The sequence below is a fragment of the Aptenodytes patagonicus genome, chromosome 3, assembly GCF_965638725.1.
Source record: "Aptenodytes patagonicus chromosome 3, bAptPat1.pri.cur, whole genome shotgun sequence".
In the NCBI taxonomy this organism is placed as follows: Eukaryota; Metazoa; Chordata; class Aves; order Sphenisciformes; family Spheniscidae; genus Aptenodytes; species Aptenodytes patagonicus.
The window spans coordinates 39,262,606-39,281,382 of NC_134951.1; the positions used below are offsets into that span (position 1 = coordinate 39,262,606).

At 42.6% G+C, this 18,777-nt stretch overlaps 1 protein-coding gene across 3 annotated transcripts in view; it reads left to right on the top strand.

Annotated features, from left to right (window-relative positions):
* Positions 1 to 1,715: 1,715 nt before the first annotated feature.
* Positions 1,716 to 18,777, top strand: part of SH3BGRL2 (SH3 domain binding glutamate rich protein like 2) — a 58,366-nt gene continuing 41,304 nt past the window's right edge. For 2 of the 3 annotated variants that reach the window (XR_012994869.1, XM_076333127.1), the window contains exon 1: positions 1,718 to 1,914. Coding sequence is in view for 2 of the 3 variants with exons in the window: in XM_076333127.1 (XP_076189242.1) it covers positions 1,870 to 1,914 (45 nt within the window). In the remaining variant the exon portion in view is untranslated. Of the gene's footprint in view, positions 1,915 to 18,777 lie in introns of all 3 variants that reach the window. The other variant, XM_076333128.1, reaches the window with a different exon arrangement.

Below are 18,777 nucleotides of genomic sequence, written 5' to 3' on the forward strand. Positions count from 1 at the left end.
CCTTTTAAAGAAAATTTAGAGAAAGACAGGAAAATATATTGGCAGAAATAATACTGAAGTGTGAAGGAATTTCACTCAGAGGTAATGGGGATTTTCCAGCAAATTCCTATAATTATTCACCTATCACAGAGTTTTAACAAGTTGCTCGGAGTTACCTTACAAACCAACATAAAAAAAAGTTTGCCTCCTTTGCTCCTTTTGCTGGTCGTTCAGCAGCAATTAACCAGTAAACACTTGCTGGTCACTGGTTTGTGGTTCCCACACTAAGAGTTGTGCTCAAATGAAGACAGGAGCACTGAAGCCAGAAAATCTTAACCTTTGTACCTAAGTCTGCTCCAATGAAGTTTACTCTGTTTTCAACAAGCACTCTCATGAAAGCAAAGTAATGCATAGTTATAAATCTTTGCAAGATTGGTACCTGAATTTACATTACAGGATTGGACTTTATATTGCTGATATTGAGCTCCACTCCAGAGTACAGTGAAGTCAGTGGAAAGTCTCCCAATGAATTCCACAAGACATAAATCAAGCTCAAAATGAGCACTGAGCATCCTGATTATTTTTTATGGCTCTTGCTAGGTATCTTCCACGAGACCTGCAGGATTTCAAAATAAATGATCAATATTAAAATGTAAAGAAAGCTTTAAGGACATATTTGGCAGCAAGTCGGGGTCTGTGCTTAGTCTGGATGATGGAGTTCACTGAGGGCGGTGGCGGTACAAAGATGTGAAGAAGGCTGACACCACGCACTTCATCATTGGGGTGAAACGGTGGGAAGGGAGAGTTTAGTCAGAGGGAATGAGTAACCATCTGGCTGTGTGTAAGGAAGTAAGAGGATGAGGGTTACAACTGTAGTAACACGTATAAGACTGCCAGCTACGTGGTTCTGAGTCTTTAAATAAAGACAGGCCACGTCCTCGCAGACCCAAAAGCTGATGAGGGCCATAGGGATTCCCCTCAGCCACTTGCAGATGAGCTGACTGATGAAGGGTTATTTGGGGTTATCTGCTTATCCTGTTGATTAATAACATCTGTTCCACAGCTGACAATATTGAGAACTGTGCATCTATACCAGGGAGTGAAAATAGACAGTGCTGTTTAACTCCTTTGAGATGTATGGTATTGGAGAGCCCTCTCGCCCAGTGGCCTACCTCCCTTGCATTGTCCCTTTTGCCTGCCCTGACAGGAATGTGCCTGTGTGGCCTGACCAGAATGGCACCATTTTCCACCCCTTCACCGCTGTAAATGGCGGCCAGCGGGGCTGGACCCAGGCCTGGCAGAGCAGAGGTGGCGCTCTGCATGGGGTAGGAGGACCAGGAGCAGCCAGGCGGGCCGAGCTGTCAGGAGAAGCAGCCCTGATGGCGGAGGGTATGAATTTAAGCGCGTTGTTCATCATACGCTGGGGCCACCTCGACCTGCGGGCAGCACACCTGGAGGGCAGCACAAGCCCCTTCTCAGCCTCTCAAACGCGAATGGTGGCACTTGGCAGCCCGGGGGGTCGGGGGCATGGCAGCTTGGAGCACGCAGGCTGCCGGCTTGGCTCGGTTTTGCTGGTGAAGCATGACCAACAGCGGGCTGGCCCCCGCCCGGGCAGAACTACAGCGCCCGTCGGCCCCTGCGCGCCGCCCCCACCTTTCCCTCCTCTCGCCGTTATCGTCTGCCTCCTGTCAGCGAGCAGCCGGACCCGGCTCGCCCGAGAGGGGCTGCCGCCGCGGGGAAAGGGGGTGCTGAGGGTGGCGGCCGCCCTCAGGGGGCGGCGACGGGGTGGAGCGGGGCGGCCCTGTCCCCGTCCCGTGCTGGGGAGCGGCGTTCCCGCAGCCTCGCTGCCCCGTCCCGTCTGGTCCCGTCGCCGCGGCTCATGAGGTGAAGATGGTGATCCGCGTCTTCGTCGCCTCCTCCTCGGGCTCGGTGGCGGTGAGTGGGGACGAGCGGCGGGGAGAAGGGAGAGAAGCGGGCCGAGGGGCCGCCGCGGCCAGGGCTCAGCCTCCGGGGCCGGGGAGAGCGCGGGGCGAAGCTGCCCGGTGGTTGTCAGCCGCCGCTCGCCGTCCCCGCGGTTGCCGAGCCTGCCGTCAGCTCCGAGACCTCGCCCCGCACGCCGACATGGACCTGAGAGTCAGGAGGCTGTTGTGAAACGCGGGTCTGAATTTGCCGGGGTTGCGTGTGCAATGGGGGAAAAAAAAGACAACTACCCCCTCCTGCCCCGCGAAAGGCTGCCAAAGCTTAACTTGTTCGTAAATTGCCTTTGGCAAACCAAGCCCCCCTGAAACCTCTTTGTAGGGGACAAATATTGGGTGTGTTTAAAGGGTCTTAAAGGTGATTAAAGTGGGCTAAACTTGCCCGCTTGGGAGGGGGGTTCAGCGCCTTGGTGCAGGGGGAGACCGCCCTGAGGCATGCTGAACCCGGTCAGGTGCGGTGTCTTGGTGCCTGCCAACTACTGCAGGTTTAAAAAATAAGAAAAGGAGAGCCTAGAGACAAACTTCAGGCCAGTAGCACCTCTCTGCATTAACAAATACTGTGGACAAGGTACAACTCCTTTCAAACTAGGTTTTGAAAGGCATCATTGCGTCCTCTGCTTAATTGAAGCTCTTATAGCTTTCTCTTATTGAATTAATTGTGCATGTGACCTATGAATTTCCATATTTTCATATAAAGTGACAGCTCTGATTTCCGTTAAGGCAATCTGAGCGTAAGCGTTCTACTGAATTTGCTCTTTAATGAGAAACATCAGAAGGATTTAGATATAATTGCTATTCTTTATGCTTCAACAGTGAAGGCAGTGGCATTTTTGCATTGTGGAAGGATGTAGCACTGTATTTTCTCATCTAAAGGTTTATTGTGTGTTCACTTCCTTCAGCCTTTTACTGCGTGATACTTGTTTTCAGTTCAGTGGCATGGTGACAGGTATGTGTTCTGATATGTTTTGGCATGAAGTGTTCAAAATGCTTAGTGGCTGCATTTCAGCTAATAACAACTAATTATCCATTTCAGTAGCCAACTGGGTAAACACAGAGTGTCTTCAGAACTCTATAATCCATGTTCATTAAGCATCCATAATAGAAACATCTCCTTCCCTGCATGGGCAGTTGGTTCATGCTGTGGTCGCTCAGTATTGCTAGGTTTAGTTTCTGTTTCATGCCTCATAGCTTGAACAATAAGGCATAGTTTTATATTTTGTTTTTGCTGAAGGGGGGGAACAGGGCCACGTAATTAGCTCAACCATATCTCCTGTTCTGACCAGTCTGCAAATATGTTATTGATGGGAGTTTTTCATTCTGCCCTCTCCTTCCCCTGTCTTTGCCTGCAAGGTACGTATCCTGTTAGCAGCAGCAATATAACCCTCTTCACTATCTAATAACCCAGCAAACCAAATGTGAGGTTGACAAGCAATTAAATTTGCACATCAGTTCATTTGCTGACTTCTTTCTGGGTTGGACAACAAGAAGATGACATGTAGCACGGATAACAGTTTGCATACTGGTGATAATCAACTTTCTTCATCTAGACAGCAGGACGTCCGAGTACAGCCTAGCCAGAGAAGAATAGGTAATTTAGTGATTGAAGGTACTGTTACAACAGGACCAGAGCTGTGACACCTCTTTTCTGTCAGTTTTTCTTCATCTGTGTTACCACAGCATTTAGGAACCTTCATTATGGGCTAGGTTCCTGCTGTGCTCAGTGTTGTATCACTGAGGCTTTTTACTGTGGGCTTTGCAGGGGGTGTCCATAGATCACGGCTAAGTGATTGAGGAAAATGACAAAGAAAAAATTATCAGCTGGTTATGTGGGAATCTGCATCTGGAGAAAAGGGTGGTTACTGTATTGCACGTCTCTAAACAGGGAAGTTTTAAACTTATTTTCATCCTCCTGGAACTAAACGTTAGTGAAAGGAAACAAAAAGTGCTTGAATCATGTAATTCCTTGTCGTCTCCTCCAGCCTTCAGCAAAACTACGTCAGCTACTTTCTGGGATCCTGTGCAATTCATGAGACAGGATGATTTCCCTGTCTAGAGAAATGAGTACCCCTTATAGATCCTACTCTGTCTTCTGCTAAAAACAGTGTCAGAATCCATGGTTTAATTTCCACCTGTAGGTCAGCTTGAGTCAAATTGTAGGCTAGCTGCTTGTGTGAGTGGATGTGGCTGAGGTTAGTATCTGTCCTGCTGTAATTGACCAAAAACTTCTATATGTAATATTTGTTGATAAACTAAGAGCAATGTCATAGTGACATGATTCACTTTGCTAATCTCACTAGAGACATTTTGTTAAATTACTCTTTCTTTTAAAATGAAAAGTCCATCTAGTCTGTCAAGTAAGCTTTTGGTTTTGTTTGTTACCTCACCAGCAGTGTGCTGTTAAAGCAGGGGCACTTCTCAGTCCTCTTTCCTCTTTGTGCCTGCAATAAGACTGGTTTGAGTTTGCAGAGAGGGAGGGGTGAAAGCAGTGATTTGTTTAAATAAAAATATGCAGCAATTTCCTTATGTTAACTTGTGAAAGAGATGATATTACCTAGCAAATATAGTAAGCTAAACTCTTTGTGTATGACTTCTTTTGAAATCTTCAGAATACCCGGGTCAAATGATAGACATTTGGCTGAAACATTCCTGAGAAATATACCAGTTGTATAGTCAGCAAAGGCTTCAGTTTGCATAAATATAACTTTCCCTGGAAACTTTTGAAATGTTTATTGATCCTCATACTTGGTGTAATTTATTTTGTGCTAAAGAAGACAAAAATATGTAATAGTCATACATAATTCTAAGAGTTCAGTGCATAAGATGTTTTGGGGGTCATTCTGGAGAATGAGAAAAGGAAATAATTGGAGTGGACGCAAAGAAGCCAAGAACAACATGAACCTTCCCTCCATTTGGTCTTGGACTTCTCCCTGCAGCATCTTCCTCGCATCTGAAGGTTCTTAGACCCCTGAGAGGTTAATGGAAGTAACTGTTTTTTGTTGTTTTTTTAAACAAAACTTGTGAATATAAATGCCTCATGAGCTTAAAAGAGCTCACAGATCCCAAAACCTAGTTATTGCTTGAGTGGAAACATTCATCTTCAGTGTTTACGGAAGCTGGACTATGGGTTTACCCTGTAGGGCTGCTGTAGACAGGTTCCGGAGACCCTTTTGTGGGAAGGGAGGAGAGAGGCATTGTGTGTATGTGTACATTTCTAAATAACCTCGTGTTGTTTTAAGCATGCATTAGGCAGATCCAATTGAATCACAATGGGAAGCCTCTGAATAGGCAGGCAGGCATGTTTCTACAAGCCTTATTGTCTCCTACTTTTTCTGACCTGAATTTCTACTTGTTGTTGGTAAGCTGTGTCTCGAATTCCAAGCACTTCTTTGTAGGACTGGGGAGGCAGGCTTTGCTACTCCTCCCTGATAAGGACAATCACTGTTCTTTTGTGCTTAAGAGAAAGGCTACTTAAAATTAGCGTTTACTTTTCTCCCTCAGCAGTGCTTCACTGTTTTCAGGAAATAGTTTATGCCCTCGTTTTTCACCAAATCATTCCAAGGTGACTGTAATTTAATCTGTTTCACATTTTCCAGTCTATCAATAAAAATTTACACTTGTGCTACCGTACTATGTATTGACTGAGTTAAATGGTTTTCCGTGTTTCAAAGCAGCTCTACCTTTGACAGGAAGCTGGTAGTATGAGCTAAGTAACCCTATGCCTGGAATTCCTACAGTTATCTAGAAGTGTCAAACCAGAGGAGACTTCAGTCCTCTTGCAGTCAGAGAACTGAAGATCAGGTAAGGGGAATGTCACTGAAGAGCTTTCAAATAATGAAGAAACTTCAAATGACTGTCTCACTTGTACTTTCTCCTCTGTGGCAATAATTTATTGCCTTGGAGCTTCATCTGTTAAGCTGAACAGATAATACAGGGGAGTTACTGAAAGAATGGAACAGCGGGTAGAATCTACTCTGACTAGTGAGAGATGCAAAACACCTTCCCATTGAAATTTTTGTGTGTTCACGAGATGTGAAAAACACACCACTGAAATGAATTGCATTTAGTGTACAGGGGCAAGTGCTGCTCAGCCACATTCTCCATGAGAACATGTTTAGTGGTACAGGAGGGTTTGGGGAGGAACAGCACCAACCCGAAAAGAATAGACTTTTTTAAATGACCAAAACTTGGACTTTGACTCTTGCTACTGAAGAGAATTATGGATTTTTTACTAGGAAGCTTGATAAGATAGGTGCAGTTATAGTTAAATTGTTTCTATAGCAAATACTGGTTTTGTGAGACTAAAGCTCTGCTTTTGTCTAAGCATATTATGGAGGTCAAACGAGTTGGAATTTTTGTTTCCTGGAATGACTTTAAATCACAGTATAAAACATCAGAATGTCAGAATAATTACAGTCATGTTTGTTTGGTTCATGTGTTGTTGCATAATGTAATGAAGATAAATACAATGCTAACATTCTTAAGGCTAAGCTTGTCTCCTAGCGATAATGATGAATTTCAACTTCACCTTTGTTTGTACAAAGTCATTGTAACTCAACATTTCTCATAGCACTTCTCAGGAAGAATGTGCTTCTTGTTGAGAGGTGTGGAATAAATTAACTTAGAATATGTCACATATAGAATATCCACCATCTAACAGTTTTTTTGCCTCTCTGGACCCCAAAAGCACAACAGTTAAAACTGAAAGTGATTTGTTTGAGTGATACAAGTGCCTTTTGTGAAAACTGTATTAGTTATGGTGGTCATTTGGAGGGATTTACAACTTGTTGCATGTGATTTACGGAAATTCAACCACCTATGATATAAAATATTAAGCTTTGCAAATTATAAACGCTATCATGATTTTTTAATATTAGAAATTTGTAAAATCAGATCAGGTAAGTTAGCTTTTCAGAAATGAGACAATAATCTTTACAATTAGAAGTGATCCTGCAATATTTACATGGGAAATAGCAGTATTTTAAATGCATAACCACAGTATTGTCTAACATCTGTCAGCATGCTGAGGATACACCTGTTGGATTGGATCCTCAAAGCCTGATTTATGAATCTCACATGAACATTGTACTGTGTCACTTCACTTGGTCAAGATGGTGGTGCTATTGGTTGTGCACCTACAGAGTAGTGCTGTAGCAACAGCAGCTATACTGGAAGAAAAGTTCGATCCTTGCTCAGTCATAGGACAAGTTATGTGTATCCGTGTCTTGGACCTTAGCGATTATATCGTGCCCATAGGAGAGATCTGGGGGCTTTCTGGGACCTAGTCCCTTTGACTGACAGAATTAGTTCCCTCATCCTTCCTCAAGTTTCTTATTGTCAGGTCAGGTGGCTCATATTCATCTTTGCTGTCTTCTGTCAGTTCTGTTTTGCAGGGTTCACGTGGCAGAGGGAGCCTGAGAGTCTTGCTTGCGACTGTGAATTCTGCGAGGCAGGGAGGTCAGTGCTGAAGACTTTAGCTATTTTTCACCCTAAGGACCCTCTGTGGATCTAGCTCTCAAGTCTGTATTCCAAAGAAGTCTAAATTATAGTTACGTCCTCCTGTCTCATGATGGAGAGAACTAAGAGCCTCTGAACAGCAGTTCAGATAGCTTAAGGAACGTGTTCAGCAGGGAGCCGGGTGAGAACCCTAGTCACAAGGATACTGGTGGAATTTAGACCATCTGTGCATGGTATTCAGTACCTAATTGTTGCACCATTCTTGTGTGCTCTAGCGCTTTTCAAATATTTACATTTCTTCTTGGCAGAGAGATTATGTCAGAAATAATGCTACCTTGAAGAACACGCTTTAGACTACATAGTGTCATGAGCAGTAGGACCGTTACTGACTTTTGATTGCAATTGTAGCTGTAATAAAACTTCAAAGGAGGTATTGTTCTCACTGGGTTTCTGAAGGCTGGAGTGTGTGTTTTGAATCTCCATATACTGATCTGCTTTGTACAGGCATATGGTTTAATGTCTCTAACTACTATATAGTGACATTTTCATTAAAGATTTAGCCTTCTATTTTGAATATATTCACATGGGTTGGAAAGAATAAAATGAGTAATAAAAGGCAACTTGTTCATTTTGGGAAGGTTTTTCCCCTCTGTTTTTCTATAGAGTACAGCAGTGTCAAAGTGCAAGTCCCTGAACGGACATACTTCACTGATGGTGACCTATTCTCCTTAATCTTCCACCCATATCATCAAAGCCTAGAAATTCTTTTTTCTAACCCTGGTCATAGTGTCAGCAATCACAGGAGGTCACATATAACTGAATTTATTACATTAATGGAAAAAAAAAAATTGAAGTAACAACTAACTTGCATGCAATTTATTAGTACAAATTACTTTTGGATTACTTTTATTTTCCACATTGTTTTGTGAAATGAAAATTAATTTGGGCACATAACTCACCTGTCTGTTTTCTAGAGGGTACAAGCCAGAAGGAAAGGCAGGGAATGAAGCATATGCCATTCTTTGGTTGTCCCCATTTTGTTGTCTGGCACTACTACACCAACATATAAACTGCCACATTTGCAGTTATGGTCGTCACATTATTCTCTGCCAACATTGCTCCTGCAGAGAGAAACTCCAGCAGAGGGGCAAGGCACATTGCTGTAACACACTGGATCACTGCAATTGCTTGCTTCAGTGCTGCTGAACTGGAGATCTTGGTACCAGCAACTTTAATCTTGTGAATTCAAATTGAAAGCAGCATGTTTTCCATATGCAGCCTACTGCAGGCTCAGTGTCTGGTTTCTTGTCACTACAAAGGTTGCTCAGCCAAGGGACAATGAACTGAATTCCATTATGTTTGGGCATCACAGAACTGCTTTCCCAAAATTTGTTTGGCTATTCTTCTGTAAACCTAGGTCAGATACTCACTTCCTCTCTAGATTTTTATTTTTTTTCCAAGAAGTCTTATTTGGGCAAAATATGCTAAGCACCAGAGCGTCGTTTGTTTTTTGTTTTTTTTTTTTTTTTGAGCTAAGTATCTTTGTAAAAAGAGATATTAAAAGAAGATGTTGAATTAAAGTCACTGCTGGACTAATGTGAATCCTGTGATCTGCAGTCATTTACTGGGATGTGGTGTCTGGTGTAGTAAATTCATGTAAGATGTGATCCAAAGCTTGTTGAAATTGGTGAAAACATCTTCATTGACCGACTGGGCTTTCATCCAAGCCAGGTGGCTTCCATGCTTACCATTAAACCTAAATGGTGTCTCGTGTGTGTGAAAAGTTCAGGACTTCAATAATGCGTATTGTTCTAAATGTTTTTATTCATGCATGTAAACAGTACAATGCTGCTGGCTCCAACCTGGGATTGCTCGAGTACTGTCTGCAAATATAACATGTCCTCATTAGCAGTAAGGAGAAATGAACCTCGGGATATAATCTTCTACCTAAAATGAGAGAACTAGATTGTTGGTAGAAGAGTTGTATTGGACTCCTAAGCCTCTGTCCTTGGGCAAACCGTAGCAAGTAAGTACCAGTTGCATGACTTACAGGCCACATTCTAGGCAAGAGAGCTGAATTTCCTGAACCTCCACCATTCTGGTGGACAGTGAGGCTAGAAAGAAATAACTAGCTCTTGCAAAGTTATGTCTCTCTTCTATTCCTGAATATTTCCCCATTTTTAAAATTTAAGGACCTATAGATGAAATGCAAGAAACAGTGAAGGCATACCAGTGTAAATGTGAAAGTGTACTAGTCAAAGTCACCTGATAGTACCAAAGCGCACCAAAGCTTGCCAATGTAATGGGACAATATTTATTCAGAGTAAATTACCTTTCTTAGTACTTGTAGGAGCTTAAAAAAAAATCCTATATTTTAACTGATATATTGAATATTCTGGTTCTAATAGTCTTGTCAAAGGTGAAGTATATTGCTGAGTAAGTCCATTTCACTTGCTATATGAATGCTTTTGATTTTAATTAAAATCCAAGCAAAAATTAAGTCTATAATGCAACATGTTTCAGTTGACCTCTGTTAGATTCTCTCTGGTACTCTTCTGTACAATCCATCTTCCAATTTAATTATTTCAGAGAGTTTATATTTCTGTTATCCAAAGAGGGAAATGTAGACAAAATTAGGATTTGTGGAAAAATAGTCAGCATTTAAGGAAGTTCTTTATTGTATAAAATCAGGATCACTTTTGTCTTTAGCAATCTGAGTGCAACTTGGAGATAAAGAATTGTCACTAAGCTGGTAACCCGGAGTGTATCGTTTTACTAGCAAGTACACTAAGGGCAACAGTTTCCTCACCTGCAGCCTCCTAAGGGAGTCTATCCAGAAGGAAATACTGCAATCTTTGTTTTGCTTGCAGAGTGAGAGCTTGATGAGAAGAGTAATGAACACAGAAATGCAGTAGTCCTTGGAATCTATTCTTAGTTGAAATCTACTGTATCCAAAACCATAATCAAGTTCCGGTATGTGAGTGTTTTTTACCAGCTTAATGTTTTGATAAGTTTTACAGAAGATAGTTAACATTTTGCAAGGCCCTTAAGTTGGTGGATTTCCTTCTTGGTGAGGTGAGGGGACATGCAGAGGCGGTCGTAGTGTTTCTTACCTGTGACTGTCAATGGAAACAGTCTGCAGTTAGCTGCAATAGCTTGGAAGAGCTTCCGAGTTCCTCAGTAGCCATTAGATTGTTTCCTTAATCTTCTCTCCTGGGGTTGGTATGTTGTTTAGTCAGCACCTGTTGGATGGGCAGATGGAGTCAATTCAGAAACCTGAGTCACTGTCGAGTCTCATTTCTAAAAACAAACATCAGATTCATTTTAGTGGGACTCATGTAGGTGAGCAAAGTTTGACCTGATCTTTCAAGGAATGACTCAAAGTTGTTGGTGAACTTCAGATGCTTTGACTGGGAGGAAGAGGTGACTGAGATACAAATATTGTGCAGGCAACTCATTTAACATCGTTTGTCTCATAGCAAGAGAGCATGGATACAAAACCTGCTTTCTTGTCTTTCTTGGGCTTTAGGCCCAAGCATGAAGTGAAGTATTTTGGGGTGAAATCTTTTGATTCTTCTGTACAAGGCTGTGGCAGTCCTTCCATTCAGGTGTGCTGAATGTAATAACAGTAATAATGTAATAAATAACTAAGTTATTTATCACCACTCTGAAGGAGCTGAGTCTAAAGCATGTGGATATCCTTCTTTTGGGGTGATAAGAGCTATAGTGATGAGGAACTTTCTTAAAACAAATTATTTCTCTCTCGTTAGTGGGGGAAGAGAAAAACAACTGGATTTTACAACAGTAAACAAGCTTATTTAGTCTAAATTTAATATTGTACTTCACTATAAAGTAATTGAATTTGGCACAGAGGAAGGGGAGTAACTGCCTTGCTAGCTGATTTATGAAGAGAAGCTCTTGGGAGACGCAGGTTGTTCAGTGACTCATGTTAATCATCAATAACAGCATGCCCTTCTGTTGTTGCCCATCTCCCTTGGGCAGGATAGAGCTTGTCTTGACAGTTAAGAGTTCCAGGATTTGTTGTTGTTGGTTTTGCTCTTTTACCTCTGGATAACTAATCCCCACCATTCCTAGTAAGACAATGTGGAAAACTGCAAGATGTTTCTCATTTCACTGCAAGGAATAAACTTGCAGAAGTTAATGCCTGGGAGTGACCTTTCCATATGTGTCAACCTGCCTTTTGTTTGAATATACATACGTAGATGAGTATTTTTGCATACACACATACATATTTATATATATATTTATGTGTATATATATAGTGTGTATATGTTATGTATATTTTTATCTGTGTGTATGTGTGTGTGTCTGTTTCTTAACCTTGGAATCACTGATAGATGCTAATGATGACTCGGTAAAAATAAACCACTGATTTTTGCATCCCAGAAGAGAAATAAAGATAACATCCTGGTGCCTCACATTGGTTGCTCAAGATATGTCAGCATCTGTTGGGGCCCTGTCAAAAATGACTGCACCTTTATTTGAATGGCTGGACGTTATGGAATTGTAACCATGGATGTCTGTCTTCTGTGTAAGCTAGAGTGCTAAAATCGTGGTGCTTGCTCAGCTATCTCTGTTACTCCATGTGTCTGGCTTATACTTAAGAGCTTTACTTATGTAACTTATTTCAGATAATGAGGTGCTTGCTTACAAAACATCAAAATAGTTATACCAATGTAAGATATCCACCAATATAATTGTGCTGGCTAATGGGGACATACAGTGTCATAAATATTTCCCTTCCTACCTAGGAAAAAGGTAACATCAGTGTAAACAATGTTACGAAGATTTTTATCTGAGACTTCTGACAGGGCTAACGGTGGCAGTTGAAGACCTTACTGCTGATAACTTCAAAGTTGCTCTTCTGCCTGCTGCAGAGCTCCAGGACAGAACACGTGCCTGCAGTCTAACCTCTTCGGTCGCAGCCTTGTGTGTTTGCCTTCACGGGTGCTGAAGGTGGGCTAGTAATACATTGAACTGTGAAACTGAGCATCTGCAGCACCAGGACATGTCCGGTTTTGCCACTGTTGCAGGGGTGATAATAACTTTTGGCAAGAGGAGGATAGCAAGCTTCTGCTTGTGACAAAACCTTAAACAGCCACAGTTTCTGGCTTTCTGAATGTCCCATTTCATGGGATTGTTCTGCTGCAAACTCTGTCAGCAGGGTTACTCTCAGAGCTTTTGTTTGTAGGCAGAGCCCTGAAACCGTGAACTTGTACTCCGTATTAAATACAAATCAAAACCTGTGATTGTGTATGTTCCCTTCGCACATGCTGATAAGTTTTTCCTGTTGGCTTTTGGCTTTTTATGCTTTTACAAAAAGACAGAATTTTGTTAACCTGCACGTGCTGGGAGATACAGCCTGTTGTGATCCTTTTCACCAATCTGCTATGTAACATGGGTCCTCTGAATTCACTGGATAGATCCCAGTTGAAGCGAGAGAATGTGACTCAGAAAAAAAATTCATCAGAATTTAATGGTGGAAATTCCATCACAACGTTCACAAATTTGTGTTATTCCCTGATATTTTCATATGCTGCAGAGGATGATATTGGGTATTATCTGTACTATTAAAAGCTTTATGAGTGATTATTTGGAACACTTTCATAGTAACATTGCAAATCAATTAAACACTGGTTTCTTAATCATGGAATTGGGGTCTGTGTTTTTCAGAGAAAGGCAAGTGAATTTTTGTGTGTCTTCATTTGAAAGCAAGCTTCCTTTGATCTGATGAACAATAGAGCATCAGCAACTGAAACCTGTCATTACTTTGCTGCAGGCTTAGTGAAATTATCATCCCTGTCTAATCTAAAGAAACACAATTCAAGTATGCATTAAACCTTTGATCTGGATCTGCATCTCCTAAGGTCAAACAATCTTCCTGAAGCATCTCTAATGGAGTGATCTGATATGTTTATATAGAAGCAGAGACACGAGTGGCATTTGAAGGATTTCGATAGCATCAAATTCTTCAGTAGGAACCTGCTAGGAAGCTAAAATTAGTTAGAAAGGAGATACAAAACTGGTCTTTGATCAGAGAAGACAGCTGCCTTGAAGGCCCCAATGTGCAAGCAGTCCCTTCCTACTCAGTGAGACTGGCTTGTGTGCAGCAAGGTCTATTTTCTGCTAAAGGTTCCCAGCATCAGGCCCCAGGAAAGTCTGAAAATCTGTGAGTTTTTTCAGCATAGTATTCAGTGATACCTTTGGCTGTGTGGAGGGGACTCCTGTTGACCTTACAGGAGATGTGTCTGCAGTTCATGGGATAATAATCAGATGGCTGCTGTGTTTGGGGACGCAGCTAGTCATTAAGAAATGGGGCTGCAGAAGTATAAAAGCAGAGGTAATTTGCACATACAGAACTGCAAGAACACACAAGCTACATGGGTATACTTGCGTTTGTTGAAAGAGAAATAACGTTGACATTTGTTAATAAAGTTAAAAGCCTCATTCTGCTCTCACTTGAGTCAAAGGTAATTCTGTTATTGATCTGAATAATAGTGGCAGTCAGCCCTAGCTTAGAGAATATCAACAAAATCCATCATCCTAGCCTTACAAAAACATACTGATAGGACTTTGCAGTAATACAGTTCAATTTTATCTGAAATCTGACATTTGTCTAGAGCTGCAAATGCATTTTTCTGTTGCTGTTTCATATACTGCTGGGAAAACCTGTAAATGTCTGTAAAAACTTAGCACAACAAATTCTGAATGACTAGCACTGCTGTTACTGCTGTTATTTTAAAGTGCATTATCAGGGGTGTGTATATCTGTAGTTGGCAGATTGACACATCTGTGCTGTGCGGATAGTAGCTGTCAGGAGAAAATAGTGAAAGTATTGACAGCTTTATTTCACAAACTTGTTTTTCATATTCTTTGGAGCATTTTGGAATCATAATCTCTCTGATCCTTCAGGATGAGAAAACAAATAAATGCAGGCATAGTTCTTCTTAGGGAAAGGCTAGATGTTTTTTCCAAGTATCCAATCATTCTCTCAAATTCATGGTGGGGGATTAGTAGCTGTGTGGGAGAAATACGGATGTGACCTTGTGTTTATGTGGGAACAGGGTTCTCCATGAAACCCAGTATACCACTGCTAGGCTAGGCAGTACTGTAGTCTTGGAGTTTGCCTTAATGTCTCTCTGAAACTCTATCATACTGTCAGGAGACTCTGCTGCATGTGGCATCTTAGGACTCCATATTCTTCATCAACTAGCTCTCGTTTCAGAAATAGCTGGAGCTGCAGTTGGGTGTAACTGGGTGTTGGGCAATGCATCCTGAGTGACAACATATCGAGGGTGCAGCCTCTCGGGTAGGGTAGGAGGTGGCCAGCGGGATTTACATCTTGAGCTGACAGAACTGAGACCCCACCCAGACGAAATGGGGCTAATTACTTATTACGTCTCATGGGCTGCTAAGTGTTTTTATCCATTCTAATAGAAAAATATTCCTATGCCACTGGGTTTTGATGCTTAAAGCTAATGAGAAGGAAGAAACATGACCTATTTTTTTTTTTGCCAAGAAATTTGCTTTTATATCTCGTTTGCAGTAAGTACAGAAAATACAGCTGGGGATGCTTTTATTCATTGTTACAAAACAATGTGACTGGTAAATACATAGAACTAGTTCACAACACTTTCAGTGCTCTGCTGATTCACAGTGTCACAAAAAAAAGCCAATTGTGTGTTTTCATCTTAAACGTTTAGGTGATAAACATGTTACATAATAGGAAATGTGTGTGTATTTCTTGTTAGGGGGATTTTTTGTTTTTAAACTTTTATTTTTCTTCACAGAATTTAGAATAGAACAGAATATTTCAGTTGGAAGGAACCTGCAACGATCATCTAGTCCAACTGCCTGACCACTTCAGGGCTCACCAAAAGTTAAAGCATGTTATTGAGGGCATTGTCCAAATGCCTCTTAAACACTGACAGGTTTGGGGCATCGACCACCTCTCTAGGAAGCCTGTTCCAGGGTTTGACCACCCTCTCGGTAAAGAAAAGCTTCCTAATGTCCAGTCTGAACCTCCCCTGGCGCAGCTTTGAACCATTCCCACGCGTCCTATCACTGGATACCAGGGAGAAGAGATGAGCACCTCTCCCTCCACTTCCCCTCCTCAGGAAGCTGTAGAGAGCAATGAGGTCGCCCCTCAGCCTCCTTTTCTCCAAACTAGACAAACCCAACGTCCTTAGCCGCTCCTCACAGGGCATGCCTTCCAGCCCTGCCACCAGCTTTGTTGCCCTCCTTGCATTCGAGTGTCTTAATATCCTTCTTAAATCGTGGGGCCCAGAACTGCACACAGTATCCAAGGTGAGGCCGCACCAACGCTGAATACAACAGGATAATCACCTCTTTTGCCCGGCTGGTTATACTGTGTTTGATGCACCCCAGGATGCGGTTTGCCCTCTTGGCTGCCAGGGCACACTGCTGAATCATACAAGTATTATAGCATTTGCTTACTTTCCAAAACCTGCTTATAAAACTGCTCTCTTCAGTGCTATTTCAGTGAACTTTAAACAATTAACAAATATTTAACATATTTTAAGAAAATAAAGAAACAAAACATAGTTATCATGGTTTTCTTCCCTCCACAAAATCATAATTCTACCAAGCAAGCTTGATTCACATTAACAAAGTGATATCTCTTAAGTCTCTGCAGATTTTCAGCTATAGCAGTGTTGGACTTCCATGTGCAAGACACCAAACTATTCCCTGCTCTCCTAACTCTGCAGGAGGAACTGTGAGATTCAAAGGTCAATTTTCTGTTCATTACTGCAGGACTAAGGACTGAGTTTCCAGTAGTTCAGAACTTTACAGTTCTCAACTACCTTGCTGAACTGGGACTTTACTGGGAAGCAAAGGGTATTCTTTGGGGGAGGTCCCGGAAGACTGGAGGCTTGTCAATGTGACGCCCATCCACAAGAAGGGCCGGAAGGAGGATCCGGGGAACTACAGGCCTGTCAGCCTGACCTCGGTGCCGGGGAAGATTATGGAGCGGCTCATCTTGAGGGCGCTCACAAGGCATGAGCGGGACAACCAGGGGATCCGGCCTAGCCAGCACGGGTTCATGAGAGGCAGGTCCTGCTTGACCAACCTGATCTCCTTCTATGACCAGGTGACCCGCCTAGTGGATGAGGGAAAGGCTGTGGATGTGGTCTACCTGGACTTCAGCAAGGCCTTTGACACTGTCTCCCACAGCATTCTCCTCGAGAAGCTGGCGGCTCACGGCTTAGACAGGTGGACTCTGCGCTGGGTCAAAAACTGGCTGGATGGCCGGGCCCAGAGAGTTGTGGTGAATGGAGTTACATCCAGTTGGCAGCCGGTCACGAGCGGTGTTCCCCAGGGCTCAGTACTGGGGCCGGTCTTGTTTAATATCTTTATTGATGATCTGGATGAGGGGATTGAGTGCACCCTCAGTAAGTTTGCAGACGACACCAAGTTGGGTGGGAGTGTTGATCTGCTCGAGGGTAGGAAGGCTCTGCAGAGGGACCTGGACAGGCTGGATGGATGGGCCCAGGCCAACTGTATGAGGTTCAACAAGGCCAAGTGCCGGGTCCTGCACTTTGGCCACAACAACCCCATGCAGCGCTACAGGCTTGGGGAAGAGTGGCTGGAAAGCTGCCTGTCGGAAAAGGACCTGGGGGTGTTGGTTGACAGCCGGCTGAACATGAGCCGGCAGTGTGCCCAGGCGGCCAAGAAGGCCAATGGCCTCCTGGCCTGTATCAGAACTAGTGTGGCCAGCAGGAGTAGGGAAGTGATCGTGCCCCTGTACTCAGCACTGGTGAGGCCGCACCTCGAATACTGTGTTCAGTTTTGGGCCCCTCACTACAAGAAGGACGTTGAGGTGCTGGAGCGTGTCCAGAGAAGGGCAACGAGGCTGGTGAGGGGTCTGGAGAACAAGTCTTATGAGGAGCGGCTGAGGGAACTGGGACTATTCAGCCTGGAGAAAAGGAGGCTGAGGGGAGACCTCATCGCTCTCTACAACTACCTGAAAGGAAGTTGTAGCGAGGTGGGTGTTGGTCTTTTCTCCGAAGTAACAAGCGATAGGACGAGAGGAAATGGCCTCAAGTTGCGGCAGGGGAGGTTTAGATTGGATGTAAGGAAAAATTTCTTTACTGAAAGAGTGGTGAAACATTGGAACAGGCTGCCCAGGGAAGTGGTGGAGTCCCCATCCCTGAAGCTATTTAAAAGACGAGTAGATGAGGCACTTAGGGACATGGTTTAGTGGGCCTGGTGGTGTTGGGTTGACGGTTGGACTCGATGATCTTAGAGGTCTTTTCCAACCTCAATGATTCTATGATTCTATGATTCTATGATTCAGAATCAAATAACTTACAGAAATGAAAAGAAATAAGCATATGAATAAAGGTAATATAGCATGGAGATCAGAGAACAACTTGCATTAATTAGGAGGTACTAAAGAGTAGCTGAATTAATAAGGGTTGCAGTTATCATACTTGTATTTATGTGTAGTATACATTTTGAAAAGAAAGATAGATGTTGCTTGTTGAAAGAGTTTCTTTCATGATGCAAAATACTTGCTATAAATGTGCCACTTGAACAAAAGAGAATAGTACGAGGAGGAGTTAAATGTAGAATGCTTAACAGGAGATTTAAATTATTCTCTGGCAACTTTGAGAGGTTTCTGTTGGAAAAATGCATGAAAATAACACTTTCTTTTTAACCACTCTCTTGAATTACTGAAACATATGGTAAATTACAAACAAAAACATCTATCTATTGAAAGAAGTTAGCTGCCAGCTAGGGTTTGAATTGTTAGTCTTTTGAAATGAATTGTTCTAGTCCTGCAGGATGGTTCCATCAGGAGAAGTTTTTGATAGCTAAAAATATGCTTTATAATCCCTGAAATCTTCCAGGCTGCTCAAAGTTTCTCTTGTCTTTTGTGCTAGCCACTAGGATCCCCAACCTTGTTTGTTTTTTTTTTTTAAAAAAGGTCCTAGCACATAATTCTAATAATTTTGAAACTTCTGGGCTTGCTGTTGGCTGAGACATTTTTAAAAACAGACCAAGTTACCAGCATGCTCTGGTAATCTGCCCTCTGTTTTAGCTAGAGGCCCAGCCGAAGAAGAACCAGTATGCCTTCCCAATGTCCTCACAAGAAAATACCTATGACTGGGAAAGATCCTGTATCTGTAGCACAAATACAGTTTCCAGCGTGCAGTTTGTCAAATAGAAATGTAAAAGTTCTCAGGATAGTGTAATTCCACAGAATGGAGCTCTTGCTGTAGGTTACAATCCAAACTGGCAGTAGGTTTTGCAAGCTTCCCTACTAGAACAACCAACAGTGCATCCTGACCTTCAATCTGGCAGTCACCTGCTGCTTGCCAGG